At 40.0% G+C, this 24,191-nt stretch overlaps 1 protein-coding gene across 1 annotated transcript in view; it reads left to right on the top strand.

The window, feature by feature from the left end:
* TOX (thymocyte selection associated high mobility group box) overlaps window positions 1–24,191 on the top strand; it is a 245,074-nt gene that overhangs the window by 107,283 nt on the left and 113,600 nt on the right. The window contains exon 2 of the mRNA XM_048507453.1: window positions 20,477–20,542. Coding sequence (XP_048363410.1) covers window positions 20,477–20,542 — 66 coding nt within the window. The remainder of the gene's footprint in view (window positions 1–20,476; window positions 20,543–24,191) is intronic.

Raw genomic sequence — 24,191 nt, 5'->3', positions numbered from 1 at the left:
TCTCTTTCCTGATAGAATAAGCTCTAATATGAAAAGTAAACATCCCATCGTTTTTTAACATCTATAGGAAGCTGCTGAGATTGTTTATCATATATAATTCAAGGTAGAGGTGACTTGTATTAAAATAAGTTCTGATGAGGAAAATAATGCAAGCAAACCTGGGTAGTATCATCAGAAGGGTCTACTGAAAAATCCCTGAAATTTTGGTGCTGCTAGCCCAAATATTCCTCTCCTGACCAAAAATCCAGTTTTGAAGGATTTTAACTCTTGTGTTTTAGCTTGGTTGCTGATTGAGCTAAGGTTTTTGTACTTTTAAAGTTATTGTTGATACCATATTGTTTTTGTTGACCCTCTTTTCCACTTACAGAGCTAGTTTACTGTTTTTCTTTGAAATAAATATTCAAAAACATTTAACCTACTGATGCCTCAATTAATGTCATTTTATTGGTATCTATTTTTATTTTTGAAATTTACCAGTAGCTGCTGCGTTTCCCACCCTCAACTTATACGCAAGTCAATAAGTTTTCCCAGTTTTCTGTGGTAAAATTAGGTGCCTCGACTTATATGCGGGTCGACTTATACATGAACATATATGGTATTGTATTGCTGAAGGCTTTCACGGCCGGAATCACTTGGGTGCTGTGTGGTTTCCGGGCTGTATGGCCGTGTTCTAGCAGCATTCTCTCCTGACGTTTCGCCTGCATCTGTGGCTGGCATCTTCAGAGGATTTTATTTTAATTTTATTTCCTCTGAAGATGCCAGCCACAGATGCAGGCGAAATGTCAGGAGAGAATGCTGCTAGAACACGGCCATACAGCCCGGAAACCACACAGCACCCATATACGGTATTACTCAAACATATATTGTATCACTTCCTTTTCCATGGCAGGAAATAAATGCTATTAGATTAAAAGCATTAATTAAAAGTGATATAAAATCTCTGAAGCCATGAACCTGTTGTCATTTCAGTGGTTAACTTTAACAGGAATTGTTATGAAATGTGTTTGACTCTTCTCATATGGAAGATACAGACATGGAATATTAAAAAAGTGCTTGAAGATTATGACAGATAATGCAGGTCATCATTTTTTAATATCATGCGGTACTTCATACTCCTGTTAGACTTGATTGCTTCAACTATATGTCATAAAACATCAGCATTCAAATAAATAGTAGTGCAATAGTTGTATTGAGACTTAAGACATTCAGTTATAAAAACGTATCGAATTGACAGGATAACTAGGGATTTGAATGGAGCTGAAGCATGAGTAAGAAAGATGAGGTAAATAATTAATTTTTACATTATCATTTACAGTTAATTTATAGTGTAATTTTTAATATGTACAGTTTTATTATTTGACTGTACAGGTTTTTTCAGTAACTTTAAAATTGAAGTATTTAAGTGTTCAAAGTTCAGACAGAATGCAATTATAACACATAATAAATACAGTAAGGTTACTTTGATGTTTCCACCCAATATGTTTATTTTTCCTTAGATTTCCATGCAAGTTTCTGGTAATAGTTTCTGTTGTGAGTTGTTGCCATTGCACATGGCACATTTCAGCCTTTTATGTTACATCTCAAAACAGCTCTTTCTAAATAAGCTACAAACCAGTTTCTGGAGCAGCACAGACGGATAGCCTGAGGTTGTTCTGAGAGTTTTCGTTTTATCATTGTACAGACACAGCAAGGCCTGCCAGGTACAACTAGTTTAACAAGCTCTCCAGCATCTCCATCATGCAGTAAGCTGCTGCCAGCAAAGAGATCCCTCACAACAATACACTAAAGAGTGTAGATTCTGTAAATCACGCTTCTTTCATTGATTACAATCTTAAAGTATATTAACCCTCCTTAAGACTCTGTGAACCACTTTGGTTACTGCTAGTGATGTGCAAAGCTTTTCAGAAAAGCATTTGAAAATGCATTTTTTTGACGCAAGATAAATGTGCACATAGAAACACACACTGATACCTGGCTGATTACAAAGAGGAAATATGAACCTGAAGTGTTAATTTCTTTGATGACATTGTGTCTGTTCAGTTGAGCTAGAAAAAATTATTTTACTTATAGCATGAAAGAATGTAAATCAAGTTTTAAATATTCCAAATATTCCAAATATTTAAATAGACTCATATTGTCTATCTAATCTATGTGAAGTATGGAAGGTAAAACAGATTATATGAAAGTTTTACATAATCAGATGAGGTGAGGTTCTGTTAAAGTTTGGAATCTGCATATTTTTATTTTTTGGTGCATGGCCTTTTTTTTGGCTTGTTTTCTTTTTTTAAAAAACCTACATTTACATTGGATGTTTACTTTATATTTACATTTCAGTACTTTGGAGGCTTTATATGAGTTTAAAATAGACTTACTTTCTGCTTAAGAAACTAAGGCTGTTTCCGCATGAAGGCGAAAGCGGCCGGGTCGGCGTTTACGACGCCGACCCGACGACGCTGGGACCGTGCGCATGGACGGTCCTGGAAACAGCTGGGCAGCTGGTGCCGCAGAGCGCCGGCGCCCGGCCAACCCGGCATGTCCCCGGGCCTCCGGCGCGTTGCTGAGGCCTGGGGACACGCCCCCTGGCCCTGCGCGCCTGCTCCAGCGGCACAGGGCAGGGGGCGTGTCCCCAGGCCTCGGCAACGCACCAGAGGCCCGGGGACAAGGTAAGTGCTGGGTGGGGGAGGTGTCGCGAAGCCGCTGCCGTTAGCTCGGCAGCGGCTTCGAGGTGGCGTTTCCCCAAAAAGAGCGCTTCCAAGCGCTCTGGGGAAACGCCGGCTTCGCGACGGCCGGGCGGCGCGAGGGCGGCACGGCTGCGATGCAGCTGCGCCCCCTGTGCGAATGGCGGCCTGGAGACGGAGTTTTTACCGTCTCCAGGCCGCCATTAATTGCCCGTGCGGAAACGGCCTAAGTGATTTGCTATATTTTGAACTTCAGGGCCAGTTCTTAATTTTCTTTTAATTGCATCTGTAGTTCTGTAATTTCCTCTGATTTCACTTCACACAAATTCTTTAGATTTTGCAGTAATTATATGGTATATGCTATTTTCTGTCTACAATGGTCATAGAAGACAAAGAATCGATTATATTAGAATTGGATCAATTTTGTTTAGATGTGCATAGAAATATATAGATAGTGAGATGAAGATTACAGCAGTTGTTGGCCCAAATAACTTAGCAGCAATATAGCACTGGAAACTGTTTTCACCCATGTATTATTCCTCAACAACAACAACAAAAGAGCTTTTCTTTTTGCTGTATAAATTTTCTGCCGAGTGGAAAAAGCTGGATTGGTTAATTTGCATTTTTAATATGGTTCTGAGCATTAGTTTACAGAGACTATTTGAAAAGGGATCAGTGAAAAATGTGTTTCAAGGATCTTAGCCATGTCTTGGTAGCCCTGGCCATTATTGGGTTTTGTGTGAAGGAAATGATTGTGCTGTGGAAATTGGAACAGTGGCCTATGGTTGTGTGTTCAGATATACAGGGTCTGTATATCTGGATGAGATTAAATTTCATGTTATCCTTTCATCATTCCACTGATTGGCAAGAAAGGGGGGGGGGGTTGGTACTGTTGAGCATATTGCATAATTGGGTTCTCTGGGTCATAAAAGAATGGCATATTTTGATATTGTTTGAAGTTATTTTGATCTCAGGACAAAACAAACAGGAAAGGAATTCTGCGAAGGCTAACTATCAATTGCAACTGCTATAGATTTCTTTTATAATTGAGGACAAACCTTGATGTGTCTTATCTATTCTCACTTCTGGTGGGAAGCCATGTACAGATGACTTAATGGAGAATTATGGAAATAATTACTTTCTACCATGATATATATTGAAATAAGTGGTTTCTCTCTGTATTGTTTTTGCTTAAGCCAAGAATAAAATGCGTTCTTGTTGTACCCTGCCACATTTCAGTTTCACCAACTACACTTCCACCATTCTCTCTCTGAAACTCTGACCCTTTCTGCACGGGCGGAATATGGCAGCCTGGGGACGGCAAAAATGCTGTCCCCAGGCCGTGATTCTCACAGGGGGCGCAGCTGCAGCGAGCCGCCACGCCTCTCGCGCCACCTGATTGATAAGTGGAAGCCTGGCAAGCCCCCAAACCACGCTTCTACAGCGTGGTTTTTTGGGAACGCCGGCTTGGAGCGGCTTCCAAGCACCTCCTCCTCTCACTCATCGGAAGCGATTTAGCTATCCCGCTGGCTCCTCCGGGTGCGTCGGTCAATGTTTCCTAGACACGCCTTTGCCCCATGCGACCCTGGAGATAATGGCCGGCAGGGCAGGGCGGTCCCCTGGCCTCGGGCGACGTGCTGGAGGGCCAAGGACTGGTAGAAGTCACCCGGACGACAGCCGCAGCTCTGCGCCGTCCAGTTCCAGCTTAGTTCAGCAGGACCATCCATGCGGATGGTCCCAGCGTCGTCGGGTCGTCGTGGGTTATGCCAACCCGACCCCTTCCGCCTCCATGCGGATGAAATAGAATTACTGATTTCATTGAAGGTTGGATGAGTGGTGCTATTTTTTTTAAGATAAAACACCTAACAGAGACTTTGGATTTCAATAACACTATTTTCCTTGTGTGTGTGTGTTTGAAGGATGCATATCCTTGTATTCTTTCTGTGTGATAGAATGCTACATCTTTCTTGGGGGGGGATAGTACACACAAAAAACAAAGTTGAAGCTGTTACACTTTTTAATTTTGTATTTGTATGAAACTGTACAGGCATTTTAATACTATGATTTTTAAAAAATAGTCTTGGAAATTGGAAAGCAAAGAGGACAAATAGGAATAAAAATGGAAGAGCTTCAACTTATTCTGACTTCTGGGTCTAATAAGGATATGGAGGAAGGGAGAAAGACTTGCTGCATCACCTTCAAAGCTAATCAGATTCTTGACATAGCTTTGATCTTGGGGCTGCCAGTCCCACTTGTGCAAGGATATGTAGACCTCAGATTTCAAGGCTTTTGCTGTGAATATGTGGCTAATCTGTCTTGCTCCCAAATTGATCCGGGGGTGGGGAGATGTCTATGTGTTTGTGGTGGGAGGGAGATCTTCCAATCCTCAGCTACAGCCTCAATGTTTCATTGCACAGTGTTTGCCAATGCAGCATTGCAGATATCTCTAGGAAAAGTTATCTTGTTTCTCCTCTGTCATTACTTTGTATGATGGTGAGTGGTAACTCTTTTCAGCAGCTTCATCCCAGGTCTTGGTGTGCTTCCTTTTTTCATACTCAATGTGGTGTGCATCCCACTTATCGGTTAATACGTTGTCTGACAAGATAGCCACTTTGTACCTAATTGCACAGTTTATTTATGTATTATTAATGAGCTGAGTCTCAAACTCCACTTTCCTTGGAGCTGGTTGATAAATCTGCCAGCTAATCTTGTGCAAGACATAGAATTTCCTGCTGTAGCATAATACTTGACATTGGATTTACTTTGTATTCCTGAAAGAAACTAGCTTGTGAATTTTCAGTGAGCTGAGTCTAACAGGATGAAGTAAAATCAGATACATAGCACACTTCTCTCTCTATTGCCTAGAGTTCCACTGTAATGCCTTGTAATTTGATTAATTCCTGTTCAGTTTTTAATTGATGTTCAGACTGTTGTGATTTGTAAACAGTTACCTAACTAAGACCTGTTCCAAAGGTCTGGAACATATCGCATAATAAGTGAAGTAGAAAACATTTTTAACTTAAGAACTACGTGAACTTCATAGTAATCCAACAGTCAGTATAAGAGTGGGTACATCTAGATCACTAACTGAAGAGATTCCAATTCTCAGAGAGGTTAAACAGAGGTGTGTTTTAGCTAACCTGCTTTTCAACTTATACTACAATGAAATAATGGCAGATTTGATGGGAGGTGAATCGTGTTTCCAGGACATGTTCAGGAATCTAGCAATTCTCATCAGTTTTTCTGTCAGCATGGCCAATTGGCCATGCTGGTAGGGGCTGATGGGAATTGTAGTTCCTGAACATCTGGAGAGCCGCAGGTTCCCTACCCCTGGTGTAGGGTATATCTCACCCATACTGATGACATGGTTCTACTGTCTCTTATATGAGTTGGCCTTGCAAGGATGCTGCATAGACTTAGTGACTTCTGTAAAGAAGAAGGTGGTTTTTGGGAAAAAGATACAAAACTTTTGGTGGTGTATAGATAACACTCCAATGCACAAATGCTGCAGTTTTAAATACCTTGGGGTAACATTCTATGAAAATCTTTCTTGGAAGGCTCATGCGATAGTAACAAAGTCCTCAGTAGTAAAATTATGTAGGGTAATACCAAATTATGTAGGGTGGTGAGAACCACAAAGGATTGCGAAGAGCTCCAAGCCTTTAATCTTCGGATAAATTAGGGGATTTGAAAGGGCCCTTTGGAAACGGCAAATGAACTGTTCAATGTAGCAAAATGTAAAGCGATAAAAAAGATAGGGGCAAAAACGTAAAACCTCCAAGCATTAGATCTGGCAGGGGCCAAAGCTAATAGTCACTGCACCAGGGAAAGGATTTTAAGTCTCTAGCTGATAGTTCCATGGGAATGTCAACTCAATGCATGGCAGCTGTGAAAAGTGCAAACTCTATGCTGTGGACTTCATTAGGAAAAGGAATTGATAATAAAACTGCAAAAAAGATTGTCATGCCCTCACGGTAGAAGTGGCAGTGGTGCCACCTAATTTTGGAGTACTGTGTCAGGCTCTGGACGTGATTCTCAAAGTGCTGGGATATTGAGGAGATAGAAAAAGTGCAGAGAAGGGCAACAGGGCGATGACGAGGGATCGGGAGCACTCCTCTCTAGCGAGTGGAGTAGAGGCCGCAAGCTGTGTCGGACTCTTTAGTTTGGAGGATGAGGTGGCTGAGGGGGGATATGATTGAAGTTCCACAAAATTATGCATGCGGTAGAAAATGCTGATGAGAGAAATTTTTCTCTCTTTCAAGCAATAGCTAGAACCAGGGGACATTCATTGAAAATGCTGGGGGGAAGCACCTCTAGGGACTTAATAAAGGAAAACACTTCTTCACTTCAACGTGTAGATTGGTGTTTGGGAAGGGTGCTGCCACAGGAGGTGGTGATGGCCACTAAACCGGGATAGCTTTTGTGCTTCTGATGTATTTGATGGAGGAGAAGTCGATTTATGGCTACCAATCTTGATCCTCTTTGATCTGAGATTGCAAATGCCTTAACAGACCAGGTGCTCGGGAGCAACAGCCGCAGAAGGCCATTGCGTTCGCATCCTACATGTGAGCTCCCAAAGGCACCTGGTGGGCCACTGCGAGTAGCAGAGAGCTGGACTAGATGGACTCTGGTCTGATCCAGCTGGCTTGTTCTTATGTTCTTAAAATTCACTGGGGCTGTCTTTATGTTCTGTTGCTCAAAAGGTGGCTTCTTGATTGCTCCTTGACAGTGTTCCAGAGTAAAATCATTCCCTAAGTCCTATATGGGGCTGAGATCTGGGTTGGGATGATAACATGGTATCAAGCCTGGAGATAATGCAGCATTCCTTTATAAGGAGAATTTTGATCTTTCCTCAGGGCACTCCAGCTGTGCTGTTGTGAACTGAAACTGGCTTGCCTTCTATTAGAGTTCATGTCCATGTTGCCTTGATTAGTTACTGAGGAGAGTTGAAGAATTCTCCAGCTAGTCATCCTTCTATGCAGTTCTTTATCTAGCTCCAGAAAGACATCTTTTGGGTTGCCAGGTGTCACATTCCTGCTGCTATCCTGTTGATTCCTAGGGCTTCACTCTGGATGGGTTTAAAACTTGGGATCAGATATATAATACAGATGCTGCCTTAGATGGGGTTATCATCATTAGCTCCAGATTTCTCCTATCATTTTACTAAAATTGGATGACATTATATTCTTATTTGTCCATCAGCTCCTTCCATAGACTCAGAGAAGCCTTTATATCACCCAGATTTCAAGCAATGATAATGGTCATGTTAGCAGGCCACAATCAGCATACACCAGTTGCTTGATGAGTATGTATTCATGGAATCCTGGAATTGGATGCCTTTCCTAATTATGTCCTGCCCTATTACTTTTATTCAATTCCTAAGGCCAAGTTTCTACACAGCCATTCTAAGCTGACTCTACATTCAGTAGCAGATAAATTCATTTATTTTTTATCTGATGAGGATCATTATGTCACCTACATATTGTCTCTGTATGCTTTGGCAGCCAAGAATCTCCTGATGTTTAACAGGCTGCAATCTATATTATGCCCTAGTTCCGAAAATTTTGAAATTGTTTTTAATTCTGCTGTGCCTTCTTTTATTGTTGCATTTATTATTGCCTGGGCAGTTGTTGTTTTTTATATTATTGTTGCCTTTGGCCTCACAAAATAAAATGTATCCTCCTACCCCAAGGAACAAGAAACTCCAAAAAAAGACAACTTTCAATTAGTAAAAGAAAGTTTTTAAGAAGAAAGTGACTTTTTAAAAGCTGAATTATTTGGCAAACCAAATCTGCTAGGAGTTGTTTAAGTCTGAGGAGCCATATTATTCTAAGGAAATAGGAATTGAGGACCTGTTCTGTTCCCCAAGCAAACTAAAATCAGGTGCCTTGCACTTGGCCAGAACAGAGTGTAAGACTCACAGACAAATAAGCAACAGTTAAAAAAAGGTTTAATAGTATTGAAAGTTTAGCACTCTGACTCATGAAGTCTAACTAAATAAAGATGCTGGAAGCGATTGGAGATGGTTTGAAGAATTTGCAGACACCAACTGTTCCTCAACTACTTCTAAGGAAGTCTGCACTGCTTTGCCACTCCTGAGATTTCCTGGTGTCCTATATTTGGAATCTGTTTCCTTTAAATTCTGTCGAAACTTGATTGCTCAAATACCATGGATCTTTAACACCTTAAACTTCTGAGATATTGCTGTCTCCAGCCTTCCCCAGACACCTGAACTAAACAGACTGTAAAACAGGAACTGCTAACTAATAAGAATGCTATAGTGCTTTGCCGCTAAAGGGCTTCTTAAAGAGACAGGGTCTAACTAAGGTTCCCTCCCACAGAATACTATACAAAAGGCAACTAAACCCATTCTAACTAAGGATATAACTGAGGCTTAAATAAGGAAAATAGTGACAGTGATTCTAGGGGCATGACAGGACCTGTGGTTAATTTTCCCCATTTCTGAGACTTTTTTCCCCTCGTTGAAAGTGAGAGGTGTCCATTATGTGCAGAGTTCCTTTCCATATACTTATTTGCTGTTATGCCTAGGTATGGAAATGTGGTCAAAAGTTGACACTACTTCAGTGCTGTGGAGGAACAAGAAACACTAAGGCAAGGAACTGCTAACTAATAAGAATGCTATAGTGCTTTGCCGCTAAAGGGCTTCTTAAAGATACAGGGCCCTCAAAGGTGTAGCCCCCATCTTCTATTAGCTCCCATTGGAAACAATGGAGGATGGGGGCACCCCCTTTGGGAGTCCATAACTTTGGACCCCCTGAACTAAACCTCACCAAACCCAGGTACTATCATCAGTAGTGTCCCCCAAACAATCCCTGAAAGTCTGGTGCTGCTAGCCCAAACAATGCACCCCCTGCAGGCCAAAAACCGAAAAAGCACTAAAATGTTTTAAAAACCCACAAACGGAGGGGCGGAGCTTCGGACATGAATGGGGGGGGTTCAAACCCGAGAACCCCCCCTTACCTACGTCCATGGGAAGGCAAACTCCTGGTAATTGTTACTAATTCCCACCAACACTTATCTAGTCAGCAGGTGGAGTGGCATTGATGCCATTTCTGGTGCAACCTAGAAGTGCTGACATTGCATCAAAGAGACATTGTAGTACTCACCCAGAAATTCTATAGAATTGTTAGGTGAGTGCTACAGTGCCACCTTTGTGCAGTGGGTTTTGCGTATCTGCAGTCATCTGTCTTCCTGTATATGCCAGGTAAGCAGGTCACCAGTCTTATCAATGAAAATAGCCTTCAAAGTGGCCAACAAGAAAGAGTGGGGAAGGGTGTTCCATGAGAAGTCCCTGCAATGGGATAGACATAAGCTGCCTAGTTAACTGATGGCTGGTCATAGAAAGCTGTCTCTTTCAGGAACTCCAGCTGTAGCTCGAATGCAAGGCCTTCGAGAAATGCTTCCACTCATCCCATACATAGAGAGAATAAACTATTACAAATGCAGAATGCCTATAAGGATGACTCAGCTTTTCGTCCACTACAGCATATATTGCATGAGACATTACAGATACAGCAAATCCAGTGGTGAAATTCAAACACACATTTTCTGTGTTAGCCTGTCCCTTCAGCAAAGGAGTATAGCTGAGAATTAAGAAACTGACAGTTGCAGTGTGCACATTCAGTATTCCAAATATGGTAAACATCTGGTTCTGGTCGTCAGGATGGGTGTGAGTTTTAACGCTGCAGCCAGTCCTTTTTAATTAACTTTTTTAAAACATATCTTTTTGTGCTGGCCTTTTTATCCTATTATATATACCTCATTCTCTCAGAGTAACAGTTTTACCACTTCAGGGGACTGTATATTTATTATCTACTGATAAGACTGTAATTTATATACTCCGCTCAGCTTATAAGCTTCTGAAAACCAAATGTCTGACAAAAATAAGTATCAGGCAGCGAAAAAGAAAAAGAGAACTGATTCACAAAATAATACAGACCAACCAAAATTCAAACAAAGTAAATTAACTTTTTCAGCAGCTCCACAAGCTTCAGAGCCCTTCTTAGCAGTATTTCATATCCAAAACTAATTTTCACCTTTAGAGGAAAGTTCAAAAATGAGGAGCAATTGGAAACGTCTGTTCGTTTAGCTCAGCAAACTGACAATAATGGCTTAGATTCAGACCATGGAGACAAGGAATTCCTCCCCCACAGAAGAGAATTTTCTTACCAAAATGTACTTTGAACTGGCTGATCAGTCCTCCCTTATAGCACAGACTTTACAATTCCTACTAAAAAAGATTGACTCTCTAATTTAAAAGTTTGAAAGCTTCCTCATTCTCACCACCCTTGTGGGAAAAGGTGCACCAACCAAGCTAGGCAAGTCTGACATATAAGATCAGCACAACCTGAAATGGACGTCCCAATTTAAGTACATAAAAACACTAGCCAAACCCAACACTGCTGCAACTAAACATCTTTTTTTTTTACCAGAGAGGGCCAGTACACACCACCTGCAATCAAAATCTTCTTCTTAAGCTGTTATACAGCACCCCAATATGGATAGGTGGACCAATTAAAGAACTGAGAAAAATCCAATCTATATTTCTCCATGCCCTTCTAGGTCTACCTAATTGTGTAGCTTACTACACTTTCTGCTTGGAACTGGGACTAAACCTTATTTCATCCAGAGTTTGGATAGTGACCATGAAATGTTGGACACACTTCCATTTCAGAGCTAAACCCAGTAGTTTGTTATGGCATATGTTGGCAGACTCTTACCACTCCAGTTGGGACTTATTGGTATTCAACCAAATTAAGACTCTAGGGCTCATTCTGCACATGCAGAATAATGCACTTTCAAACTGCTTTCAGTGCTCTTTGAAGCTGTGCGGAATAGCAAAATCCACTTGCAAACAGTTGTGAAAGAGGTTTGAAAATGCATTATTTTGCATGTGCGGAAGGGGCCTAGGTTTCTCCCTGGATTCCCTTTCCAATCTAAACGAGATCCAGATTCTCCAAACTATGAAACAAAGAGCCCTTGACACAGAAAAACAAACAATGATATCGCTACCTGTAAGATCATGCTCATCAATAATTCACAGGTTCTTACCATGTGGATTTAGGCCTGACTATTTCACATATCTCTTATCCCCCTTCTTAAGTCATAGCTTTATGTGGGCCCATCTCAACATATTCCCTTCAGCGGTCACTTGTGGAAGATACTGCCGTGTTCCATTTCACGAGAAATACTGCCAATGCTCCCAACACAAAACTGAAACAATGGAACACATACTTCTTTACTGTATTCACCACTTTCAACTCCAGAGACTGTATCTTGAACCACTTTTAAACTCGAGTCTTGTACTGTTTGATAAAGCTAAGATCCGGTTGCTCCTAAATTACCTTTGTCCTCAACGCACTAATAGTGTAGCAACATTTTTAGCATTAATTTAACATTAATTGTACCCAACAATTAGTCATTCTGTATGTATTGTTCAATGTGCATTTTTTTATTAACCTTAATTTTAATTTATGCCTAATAAAGGTAACTGAACTGAGCTGGTAAACTGATGCCTGCTTAATTGCATGTGTTGAGTATTTCCAATGAGAGACAGGAAGAGTCCCTTTTCCTTCATTGCATTACACCTATTCCTCTAGAATATTCTCACATTGGTTGCTGTTGTCTACAGTGCTTCATCAATTGATCTGCCATACTATGTCAGTAGTACTATTCATTTGTGTATAGTTAGGGAAGGAGGAAGGCTAGTCTTTCAGAGTTTCAATTCTGCTAGTGCTCTTTCCCACAAGCAATTATGCTTCCAAAGCCAATTGGACTGGAATCTTGAGCTCAAGAAATCTCTTCAAGATCAGGGAAGAGAGACATTACATTTCCACTGCATTGCCTCCATCACTCAAGTCAACTTTTCAATTTATATTTTCCTGTCACACTGTAGCTGAATGCTACTAAATTGGAACAGAACTGGAATGCTGAGTAACAGCTATTAGAGTGATGTAGACTAGTTTCCTTAATAGGCATTTTTGTATCCATGCTGTGTTTGACTCACTTATTTAGCATTTTGACATCTTATTCATAACTGGTACTTGCGGCTTTATCCTTATTTTCCAATAAATATATATTTCTACTAGCCCCAATACACGTACAGAACTTTGAAATTTATCTTCCTTGTGCTATACAAACTTTTCTACAAATACAGAAAGGAAATTAATTACTTAAAGCTAATTGAAATTGAAAAGTTCATCAGGTTCTAAGAGAGGATGCAACATGTCAACATTTTTGATGTATAACATTTATTTATTGTTTATATCCTGCCTTTGCTCTTGTTTCAAAATTGCTTACAATATTAATTAAAATATCTCCAGTTTTGGTAAGTCTGAATACAATTGATATACACCCTTTTACAAAATACTTTTTAAAATAATATGGGTTGTTTGTAGGATGTTCACAGCCAAATATTTGGCATTCAATAGAGTTAGTCCATATTATATTTATAATAAATAATTATTTATATATTATATTTATAAATATAATATATTAAAAAAAGCTGAATACATCTCTTTGAATTGAGAAGTAATTTTATTTTTACCTGTCTTCTCGAACTATGTGTCTCTGACAAGTTTGGTCTGCATTCAATAAATAGTTTATTGAGTATTTCAGAACTTTTGATCATGTATTTAACCCTAAAGGCTAGTGAAAGATGAAATCCCATTGATGTAGAGCATAGTTCATCTCTGCATGCCCACATCCTCACTCAAGACAATATGGCAGGTGACCCATCCATGATATATTTGCTATATTTCGACTGTCATTCTTCTCTGCTTGGTTCTGTTTTGCTTGACTACTGAGTTTAGAACTGCATCATTCAGCCAGTACACTACACGGAAAGAGGATAATTCTGAGATTCACTCAGGCATTAATGTTTGAATGTTGATTACCCCATCCTTCCATAGTTTATTTTAGGGCACCATGAATTATTATTGTAGTATTTTATTGGGGACATATACAGTGGCATACCACTGCAAAATGCCTCCCAGGGTATGTTCTCCCATTGCCGCCGCTAGGGGTGGGGGGAGTTTGGCGGCAGGCTGGGTGCAAGAGGGGGATAGAAGGAAGGAGCGGACTGGGTGAAGTGGCTGGTTGGGTGAGCTGGGGCCAGGTGAGGTGGCAAGCTGGGACCATGCAAGTGATACGGGGTGAAGAAAGGAAGGCACATCCCCCAAGGGAACTGGAACAGAAAGTTACTAGGTGCCACTTGGGCACATACCCATTTTGTGATACCCCTTCCTGCTGGGTAGCGCGCTCTCTGCATGGCCCCAAGGTGTGCACTATTGAGCTCTCCACTACCTCAGATCTCTTATGGAGGCCCCCAACGTGCGAAGGTCCGGCATGCAAGCTCTGCCTTCCTGAAAAGGATGTGCTCCTATGCCCCAACAGTCACAGAACTGAGACAAAACATTATACAAACATCTAAGCATAACCCACAACTAAAACATTCAACAATGGGTGAGTGGGAGGGTCTTTCCCATCCCTGGCCTTGAAAGAGGCCATCCTCTGGCTAGACTCAGCCTTTAAAGGCTTGCCCGGCCCCTGTCACATGACAGTTCCTGGCCATGTGACAGGTGCTAAACTGGCCGAGGGAAGGAGGGCATTATGCTCCTTCCTCTCCTGCTGCAATAGCGCCTCCAGGGTAAGTCCTGGGGCACGTTTTATTGAATATAATATCAGTGTAATCCTCCTTGTGTCCTGAATAAAAGTGAAAAAAGTGGGCTAAAACCAATGTAAATAAATACGTGAAAATTATAAACATGTTAAAATAGTGTTCTCTTGGACTGTAGCATTTTCAGTTATAGTTCCCACTTTGTAAAATCATTTCTCTGACAAAATTGGGAAAAGCCCTATGCTGCCACTATTTTTGGAGGTTACATAAAGCTTGAATTGATCCGATGGCCACATTTGTGAAAGTGGGATGTCACTGGTGGTGAGTTTTAGGGGATCTGAGTTAGAATGTAGAGAGGTATTTAGGATTATTGTCTTTGTTGCTCAGTGTTTTTATTATGTTTTATTAGGGTTTGATTAGTATTATTATAGTGCCTACAGATTTTTATGGAATAAGATGGAATCAAAGTGACATAAAAGAACAATTCAGATTTTACAGTCTTAGAAATTATGCTAGCATTTATATTTCAGTTTCAAACTAGTTCCTGCAGTTCTGGATTATGAATTTACTGCCTTTTAAACAGGAAACTAGGATGGGATTTTTAAAAGTACTTTCACAAATGAGTGTTTTAGGAGCCAGGTAAAGTTTTTATATTCATTTATACTTAGAAATGTCATGCCATTTCATAAATTATATAGTGTTGCCAAGTTACAAGAGAAAACTGATTCAGTTTAATAATGGCATTATTTACAAAGCTGCTCTGTTTCACTATAATGGTTTCAGGTTCCATAATGAGATCATTTTTTTCTTTAGTCTAATCACTAGATGATTTACTTCTGCAATCCATCTTTACTTTATCTATATTTTACCAGCTCTGACTTACAAACGTCATTCTTTGTTGTCATTAAAATCCCCAGAAATTGTTCATTGTGCATTTGGGTCTTTTTTAAAAAAAGCCAACCACTTTGAAAGCTTTTTCAGGATTAGTGGTTTATAGTTAAGATAGGATAAAAACAATTGTGTATCATTTCTACATATACAAATAGACATAAATCAGATGGTGATTATATTTCATGGCTTTTTTGGGGTTGTTTTGCAATTCTGTAATGTGGTACTTCATGATAAATTGCAACATAGTGCTAAAAGCTCTAGCATTTTAAAAATTAAACTGGGGTCAGAAGTAACTGATAAACCATTACTTTAAACAAACCAATTGCTCTTTTTGGATAGAAGAATGAAAACAATGGCTTTGGAATTTTTCCAAGTTTCCAATACATTTCAGAGATCTGGATATTTTAAGTCTGTCACAATGTTAATTTAATGACCATATAAAGAAACATAAAGAGCTTCCTTGACATATATAAAAATTTGTGCTGTCAGAAAATGACAAGGCATAAGTAATCAAAATGTTCTCACTAAGAGAAGGGCATATTTAAGTTTATACCACCTCATCACCATGATATAATCATCTATTTAGTTTATCTCCTTTTTTTAATATGACACCTTGTATATTGTGACCACAACTTAATATAGAACATCATTGTGAAGAAACACAGATGACTTGGAGAGTTTGCATGTATTTAGGTTTAGAGAAATTCACAGTTATCACTGTTTTATACTTTAATTTTAGCATCTATGTGGAGGGATTTAACACTTTTTGGAGAATAGCCTTTCAAGAATAAAATGTAGTAGGACAGTAAGAATTTTGCCAGATATGCAGAGTCGGCATTAATATGCTTGGAAGAAAGGAATGGCCTTTAAAGAATGAACGGTGGAATTAAGTACAGTTCATGCTTTTGCTGCTTCTCTCATAAATACCACAACAGATACACAACACATGCATTGAATAACTGTGCTATAGAACTTTAGTCAGCTAGTAAGTTTCTGTACAGGCAGTCTTTATAGGGAACAAGGGAAGTGTCTTCGTTTGCAAGATTGTTGCCTCTTAATTCCAATTCTGCATTGATGGGGTTCTTGTTAGAAACACTTCAACAATAGTACCACTGTTAGCATTAGGAGGGTCAGAAAACCCCTTTTCTCTAGCTTTGGAAAGGAGCTGGTGCAGTGAGCAACGTGGCAAGCACGTTGTGCTATACAAAGTAAAATTTTTTGACCAATTCTGGGTAGAGCACTATGTCTCATCCACATTTAAAGGTGTGCAGGAAACCACAACATGAGACACCCCTCCCCTGATATACCAAATAACATTTGACTGGTGTTTGGGGCTTTGGAGAGCATCCTGCCCAGCAGGATCCTGTTGGGAATGTGAGCTGGGAGCTGCAGGACTAGGCTGGCTGCAGCTCAGCTAGCGGCACTTGGCGACAGCAAGCTGGAACAAGGTAACATGATGTAAGGCAGGGAGATCAGGTGGTGGGGTGGGGAAAATAAATTGGTTTTGCTCCCATAGCCTTCACACAGAAGCGATTCAACGTGGGATTGTGGGAAAAGATCATCATTTTAATGTTTTTTGAAAATCCCGGGATGAGGGAAATATCATGGGACAAATCTGTTTTAGGATTGGGAATCATGTGAACTTCTTGACCAAACCAGGATATTTCTCTTGCTCAATCTTGGATATTTGGACTGTGCAGAAACAGCTATAATTAGAATATTAGGTGACAGTGTCAGAAGCCCACATAAATAATTTCTCCTTGCAAAACTAGAAGAATGTCAACAAAGCAGAAAGCTTTTGCAGCAGCTTCAAGAAGGACATTTTATCAAATGTGAGTAGTCACTGGAAAAGCCCAGGATCTAGCAGTAGTCATTTTAACATCACACAGGAGTGAATAGCTAGTGTATCTTTGTCTGAGGAGTAATTAAACTCTGTGGCTGTGATTCAAATTATTTATTTAGTACATTTTATCTAAGGCCCCTTCCGCACGGGCGGAATATGGCGCCCTGGGGATGGCAAAAATGCCGTCCCCAGGGAGCCATTTCACTGCGACAGGGGCGCGCAGCTGCTTCAAGCATGGCAGCTGCTGCCCTCCGCATCGCCGCTTCCAATCGGGCGCGTAGCCGCTGGCATTTCCCAACCTCAAGCAGCAGCAGAGGTTTATGGGAAACGGCGGCTTGGAGCCGCTGCCGTGTGAACAGCAGTAGCTTCCAAGCGCCTTCCCTCCCCCCACAACCGGGTGACTTACCTGTACTGCGGCCCTCTGGCACGTCGCCGAGGCCTGGGGACACGCCCCCTTTGTCCTGTGACTCTGGAGCGGTCGCGCGGGGCAGGGGGGCATGTCCCCTGGCCTCGGCGACGTGCCGGAAAGCCGCAGGACCGGTAAGTTGATCTGACGATGGCGCAGCTCTGCGCCGTTGTCTCGGCCGATTCTGGGACCATTCGCATGGGGGGTCAGGTCGGCGTGGACTACGCTGACCCGACCCCTTCCTCCTCCGTGCGGAAGTGGCCCTTGTCTTCATTTGAGGAGGAACTCTAAGCGATAGACAGACAGGCAGGCAGGCAGGCAGGCAGAGAAAGCTGACTGTCTTCATGGAAAAGTGGAGATTGTTACTTAGAAATAAGTCATCCTTTACGTATGAAGTTTTACTCCCAGTAAATGTGAGTAGTATAGATGCTTAAATTACAAACAAAATTTACAAAAATGGCAAAAAAAATTGGGAACAGTATTTTCTTTATGTTAACCCTGAAGTTTTCTTTCATCACAAGAAACATTCTGCGAATGGAAGAGATGTGTCCTGCCAGTCAAGGATCTTTTTGTCAGTAAATAAGTTATTGTGTTGTAGGAAGGCTGTAGTGTTAGTGGGAGAAAAAAGGTTAGATACAACCTTTCATATTTGGAAAACATAGATTCCTTTCAACCGGTTCCTTCTAGTTGAGAAGTTTACTGTGATTTTAGAGACAATAGTTTAAAAGGAATATATCTTCTTCCATTTGCTTCAAGATCTTAAAAACAAGGGCATGGGTTTATTTCTAGGTTTTTGGTTGTTGTTGGTTTCACTTAATTGTTCATGCAGGATCAATTTAATATGAAAAGAAACTTTGTCAGATCTAATTTATTATGTATGAATTACTGCATTCATTTCTGCATAACAAAAGGTTTTCAGAACTTTCAGCTAGCATTAGCTTTGCATTTGAATGCCTGCACAGGTTCAGACAAGCATCCAATGTCTGAATATAGCATATCAAGCTAATCAGGTGTATAAACCAGAAGATGTGAATTTAAGAAATCTGGGACTGATTTCAGCTAGGGTAGTGATTCACTATTAGTACAAATGGGTGTGTCAAAAAGTAAATGTTTTGGTGGGAATCCCTGAGATGACCTGGATGGCTCAAGCTAGAGTTAACTTCTTTTCAAGTTGCACTATTTCCTCTTTATTTTCCTGAACATGCCCATATCCTTCCCCCTTTTGCTGCTTCCTTCTCTCCTCTTCATCCACCTGCTAACCTACCTTTATCTGCCCCTTGTGTTCAGATTCCCCCCCCCTTCCCTTGGCAGACTTTCTGTAGAAAAATACTAACCATGTTGTGCAGTAGACTGCCTTTCCCCTGAATTCTCCTCCCCACACTGTTTCCTCTTCCCCTTCTGTGGGTAACCCTCATGACATTACTTTTCCCTGCTTCCTTCTCTCCTACCCACTCACCAACCAACTGACTTTTTGTGAGTCCTTGTGAGCAGTGGTGGCGAACCTATGGCACTAATAGTGAATCACTACCCTAGCTGAAATCAGTCCCAGATTTCTTAAATTGGCCATGCTGGCAGGGGCTGATGGGAATTGTAGATCATGAACATATGGAATACCATAGGTTCGCCACCATGAATCTAGAGCTATGTTTATTATTTTTTATTTCATTTATACCCTGCTTTTCTTCTTGGAGACCCAAAATAGATTACATTACAGCGGTGCAGGGCAGGGGGGCGTGTCCCCAGGCCTCGGCAATGCGCCGGAGGCCTGGGGACAAGGTAAGTGCCGGGTGTGGGAGGCGGCGTGAAGCCACCGCCGTTCGCTCGGCAGCGGCTTCACGGCGGCGTTTCCCCAAAAAGAGCGCTGGGAAGCGCTCTGGGGAAACGCTGGCTTCAGGCCGGGAGGGCGGTGCGAGGGCAGCGCGGCTGCATTGCAGCTGCGCCCCCCGTACAAATGGCGGCCTGGAGACGGCGTTTTTACCTTCTCCAGGTCGCCATTCATTGCCCATGCGGAAACGGCCATAGGCTTGAAGGCTGTCAATACTTTTGTGGTTGCCCAGCAACTCCCAGAATGGCCACTGAAAGGACGTCCTTTTCTTAGAACTACAGGGGCTGTTTCTACTATTGGGTTTGTTTGTTTTTTTGTTTAGATTTCAGATTATTTTTCCTGCAAAAACCTGGGTCATTTTTCAGGTTTGTTGAAAAATCTGCCTTGTCTAATTACAGTCTCTAGATTTAAATTAGTGCACATTGCAATAATCTAATCTAGGCAAGTATCCATGTTCAGAATCAGATATATTGATACTATCAGAAAACATAACAAGTACTAAGTGTCAAACTTTGATCACTAGATGGTAGAACATTATCCTATTATCTAGGCATGAGGCACCTACAAAAACATTATCATATTTGCTACTTAAAATTTAGTCATAATATGTGGAGAGTAATTTGGTTTAACTCATCAAGCAAACTGTTATCTTGTGTATCTTTGAACTTTCACTGATATGTTTTGCCTTTTCAAACATCTAATGTTTTCCTTATTTTCTAAATGTTTGTTTCATTAAAGTAGGATTGAATTTATTTTTAAAAATTATTCTTTATCACAACTGAAAAACTCTTTTAAGAAGCAGTTTATGGCTTATTTTGTTACTGTGCTCTTATTTTTTTTTAAAAAACTACTTAGCACTTTGTTATGATCAATAACAATATGTATACATGGTGCACAAAATGACCTATTTTGTTTTAAAACAGATTGCAGATGAAAGGAAACCATTCATTGCTTGCTGTAATTACTAGAGCACTAATTACTCCTAATCACTGACATCCAGGTCAATAAGGTAGATGACAACATCAAAGACCCAGAAGCACATGTTCAATTGCATGTCTTTCAAAGCAGTCTATAGTGGGCTTTTTGTTTCTGTGTTTGTGTGTGTGTTTAACAGCTACTTTGTGTCATTTGATTCTAAAAACAATAAACCTTGCTGTTCCCAATTTAAAGTAAACAATATTTCTTTCATTCACAGTTTGATGGTGAGAATATGTATATGAGTATGACAGAGCCGAGCCAGGAGTATGTGCCAGTCAGCCAGGTGGGTTAATTAATCTTCTCTGCCTTGTTTCAAATTGTAATTAAACAAATTCAAAGAGTTGCATTGCAAATGAGTGCCACTATCAGTAACTGCTGCAATCAGAAATAATCATAATTTATAAACAAAGCATTTAAGCCTTGTTTCCAGCTAATGAGATAGCACTGATAAAACGCCAGACTTGGCAGTTGTCGAAGATTCTACCCTGTTTGCTCTCCAGAATGCAGGCAGCTGTTTTGCCAGCATGATCATTCACAAGCAGTTGTTTTACCTTTAGGAAATCATCTATACAGGTGCATGCTATTTGTTTATCTGACTACAGACAACTTAATTATTATAAGCCACAGGTGCTACAAGTGGCTTTCCTTATCACTTTTGGAGTTGAAGATTAAGGTTATTGCATTTCTTATGAAAACATTCCTTAAGGAGGATGGGGAGATGACAGAAATGAAATGAATATTTTTGCATCTGTTTTCATTGTGGCAAATGTGGGGCATATACCCATTCTAGAGTCACTGTTTTTGAGAAAGATGTCTGAAGAAATGAGTCCAAAGTGTCAAGAGACGAAGTTCTAAGACTACTAGGCAAACTAGAAACCAATAAGTCATCGATTTGTTAACAGTACACCTTCAGATGAAGAAACCAATAAGTCTGAAATAAGAAATTGTTGATTTCCTTGTCACTAAAATTGGCCTATGTGTTAGATAACTTGAAAATAGCAAATTTAATCCCAATTTTTAACAAAGGGTCCAGAGGGGATCCTAACAGTTAAGATAACTCTTAGCCTAATATCTGTTCCAGGTAAAATAGTAGAAACTGTTACTAAACTGGAAATTATTAAGCACGTTAAGGAATAAGTCTGCTGAGATAAAATCACATCACTTTTGCAAAGAGAAGTCCTGCCTTACCAGTCTGTTGGAAGCATTTGGATGAGGGCAATCTGGTACTTTCAAAAGGTTTTTGACAAGGTACATCATCAAAGATTCCTGAATACTGTTAGTAGTAATAGTGTAACAATAGGATAAGAAGACATCCTCTTATGGATTAAAAGTTGGTTAATTATCAGGAAGCCAAGAGTAGGAATAAATGGAGAATTCTCATAATGGAGGGACATGAGGAGCAGGGTCCTACAAAGATCAATATTGGGACAGGTGCTAATTAATTTGTTCATAAGTAATTCAAATTGGAACTGGGCAGTGTAATAGTCAAATTTGCAGATGATACCTGTAGAGCAAGAGGAACTCTCTTCTACTGCGTGCATTCTGCTTTGGTTGACACAAAGCACTCAGAGCCAATAAATTTTTTTTTTCATTTATTGAGAGGTAAATATTCCTCAATGATTTAAACAGCATTTATAAATATAACATATAGCCACCTGGTATAAAATCAATTCTATCTGAGATCACAGCTGACTATAAATTAATGCCCAACAAATGGTTAGCTATGGTAGCATTGGCTTTTATTCCTTAAGAAACAAGCAAAAGGAAAATAATGTATTTGAAGCTTGAATTTGTTACCATACACACTAAATTAAGTAACTCTTTTTGTATGTAGTTATAGTTCATTTGTTTCAGATGTCAAGTTCAAGCTGAATGGTAAACAATGTCTACAGACGTAACTACACGCACATATGTGGAGAGAGCTTTTTTCCATCCCCTCAGTGTGAAGGCTTAGCTTAACTGCCCTAACTGCCGCAGATAGAATGTTCACTCCTGAAAATTTCTCCCAGCATGCAATCTCTTCACAATACTGAATTATACTAATTGGCAAAAAGCAAGGTAGATTGTGAAGAGCTACAGGACAATTTTTCTGAATTGGGCAAATGGATATTTGGCGATCATGTGACAAATGAAGTTCAGTATGAGTAATTGTAAGGTGATAAAAATCCTAATGTAAAATATATGCTGATGGGTTATGTACTATTTGAAAGAGATGTTGGTGTTGTGGAAACTCAATGAAAATGTCAATCTAGTATGTGTCAGCAGTGACAGGGGCAGATTCCATGCTAGGAATTATTAAGAAATAACTGAAAATAAAAACATCCCATATTGCATAAAGCTACGGAGCAGCTTTGTCTGGGATGATATCTCTAAAAGGACATTGCATATATAGAAAAAGTACAAAAAGAGCACCAAGGTAATCATGGTACTGGAGCCCCTTTTCTGTGAGGAAAGTCTGGGATTTTCAGTCTAGAAAAAAGATAGCTAAGGGGAAACATGATAGAGGCTTATAAAATTATGAATGGGTTGTAGACAGTGGATAGAAGAAACTTTTTCCCCCCTTTCCTATAATGCTATAACTTAGAAGCACCTAACAAAATTGTTGGGAAGTAAAACAGACAAAAGGGCATACCAGTGTTGTATAGTGATCAGAGTGTTGGGGTAGGATCTATGATACCCAGGAGTGAATCCTTAGTCTGTCCTGGAAGTTTATTAGATAACCTTTAGCTAGTTGCATTCTCTCAGCCTAACCTACCTCACAAGGTTGCTATGTGGATGAAATGAAACAACTGATGACAACTGATTTGAGTGACCATTGGGGGAAAAGGCTGTGAATAAAATTAACTAAATACTTATTTACTTGTCAATTTATTAAACTGTGGAATTCCCTGCCAATACCCAAGTACCCCAATAGTGATATCCATGATCTAAGGGTATCCGGGTCATGCTAGCTGGATTTCTTCCTGTTCAAAAGCTGAAAGGAAAGATAATGTTATGGGGGGGGGGGGTGTTACAAAGTATGGGGATATCAACTTCCACATTCTCCAGAGGACCTTTGAGTGTGTTAAATGCTAAGTATGAATGTGAACAACGGACACAGAAAATCACTTGTATTGGCACAAGCAATTTTATGCAAATATTTATTGCCTTTACATTGTGATGTGATATTGCAAGCATAATCATCTAGAGTAAGAGCATAGGTGACCCCATTGCATTGTGGGATGAGTACATGAATGACCACGTACACATCCTGTTCAGTAGATCCTCACCATAGTTTACCCTAATGTCACTCAGCAGCTGCTAATCTGTAACAATAGGAGATCAGTAGAATCCTTTGTGACGCTGTTTGATGCACAAAATGATACATGATTGGGGTATGGGATAATTATTTATATAATTATTTTAAATAGTACTATAATTCTTTAGTTAGTATCTGCCAACATGACCTCTAACTCTTTAATAAAGATTTGGAATTGCAATTACAACAACATCTTGACAGGATTTCTCCCTGTTGTTTAAGAGGTGGTAAGGAATTAAATTTTATGGGAACATATCATGAAGAAATCGTTATAATTAACGTCTGCCACTGGATTTCTAATATTGATGGACATAAGATATATAAGCATTGAAGACTATTGTTGTGCTTAAAAAATCCCAGTAATTTTAATTTATTATTTCTTGATTGTCTGATAAACATTTTTATATAGTTACTCTTGGAAAATGACCTAATGAAATGTAATGTTATCAGAATGTTTGAGATTTGTGTTATACAAGCTAAAGATCTCTCTCCCCTCCCTCCCCCAGCAAACTCCAGAAGTGGATTTTGATTGGAGTGCAATATGATGGCAAAGCTCTGTTATGTGGGTGATTGTTAGGGTCCAGTATGTGGTACTTTGCAGCTGCTAAATACAGCTGTATGCCTTTTTTGCAGC

This window comes from Sphaerodactylus townsendi, linkage group LG09 (assembly GCF_021028975.2).
Source record: "Sphaerodactylus townsendi isolate TG3544 linkage group LG09, MPM_Stown_v2.3, whole genome shotgun sequence".
NCBI lineage: Eukaryota > Metazoa > Chordata > Lepidosauria > Squamata > Sphaerodactylidae > Sphaerodactylus > Sphaerodactylus townsendi.
This window is presented reverse-complemented; position numbering and strand designations above follow the sequence as displayed.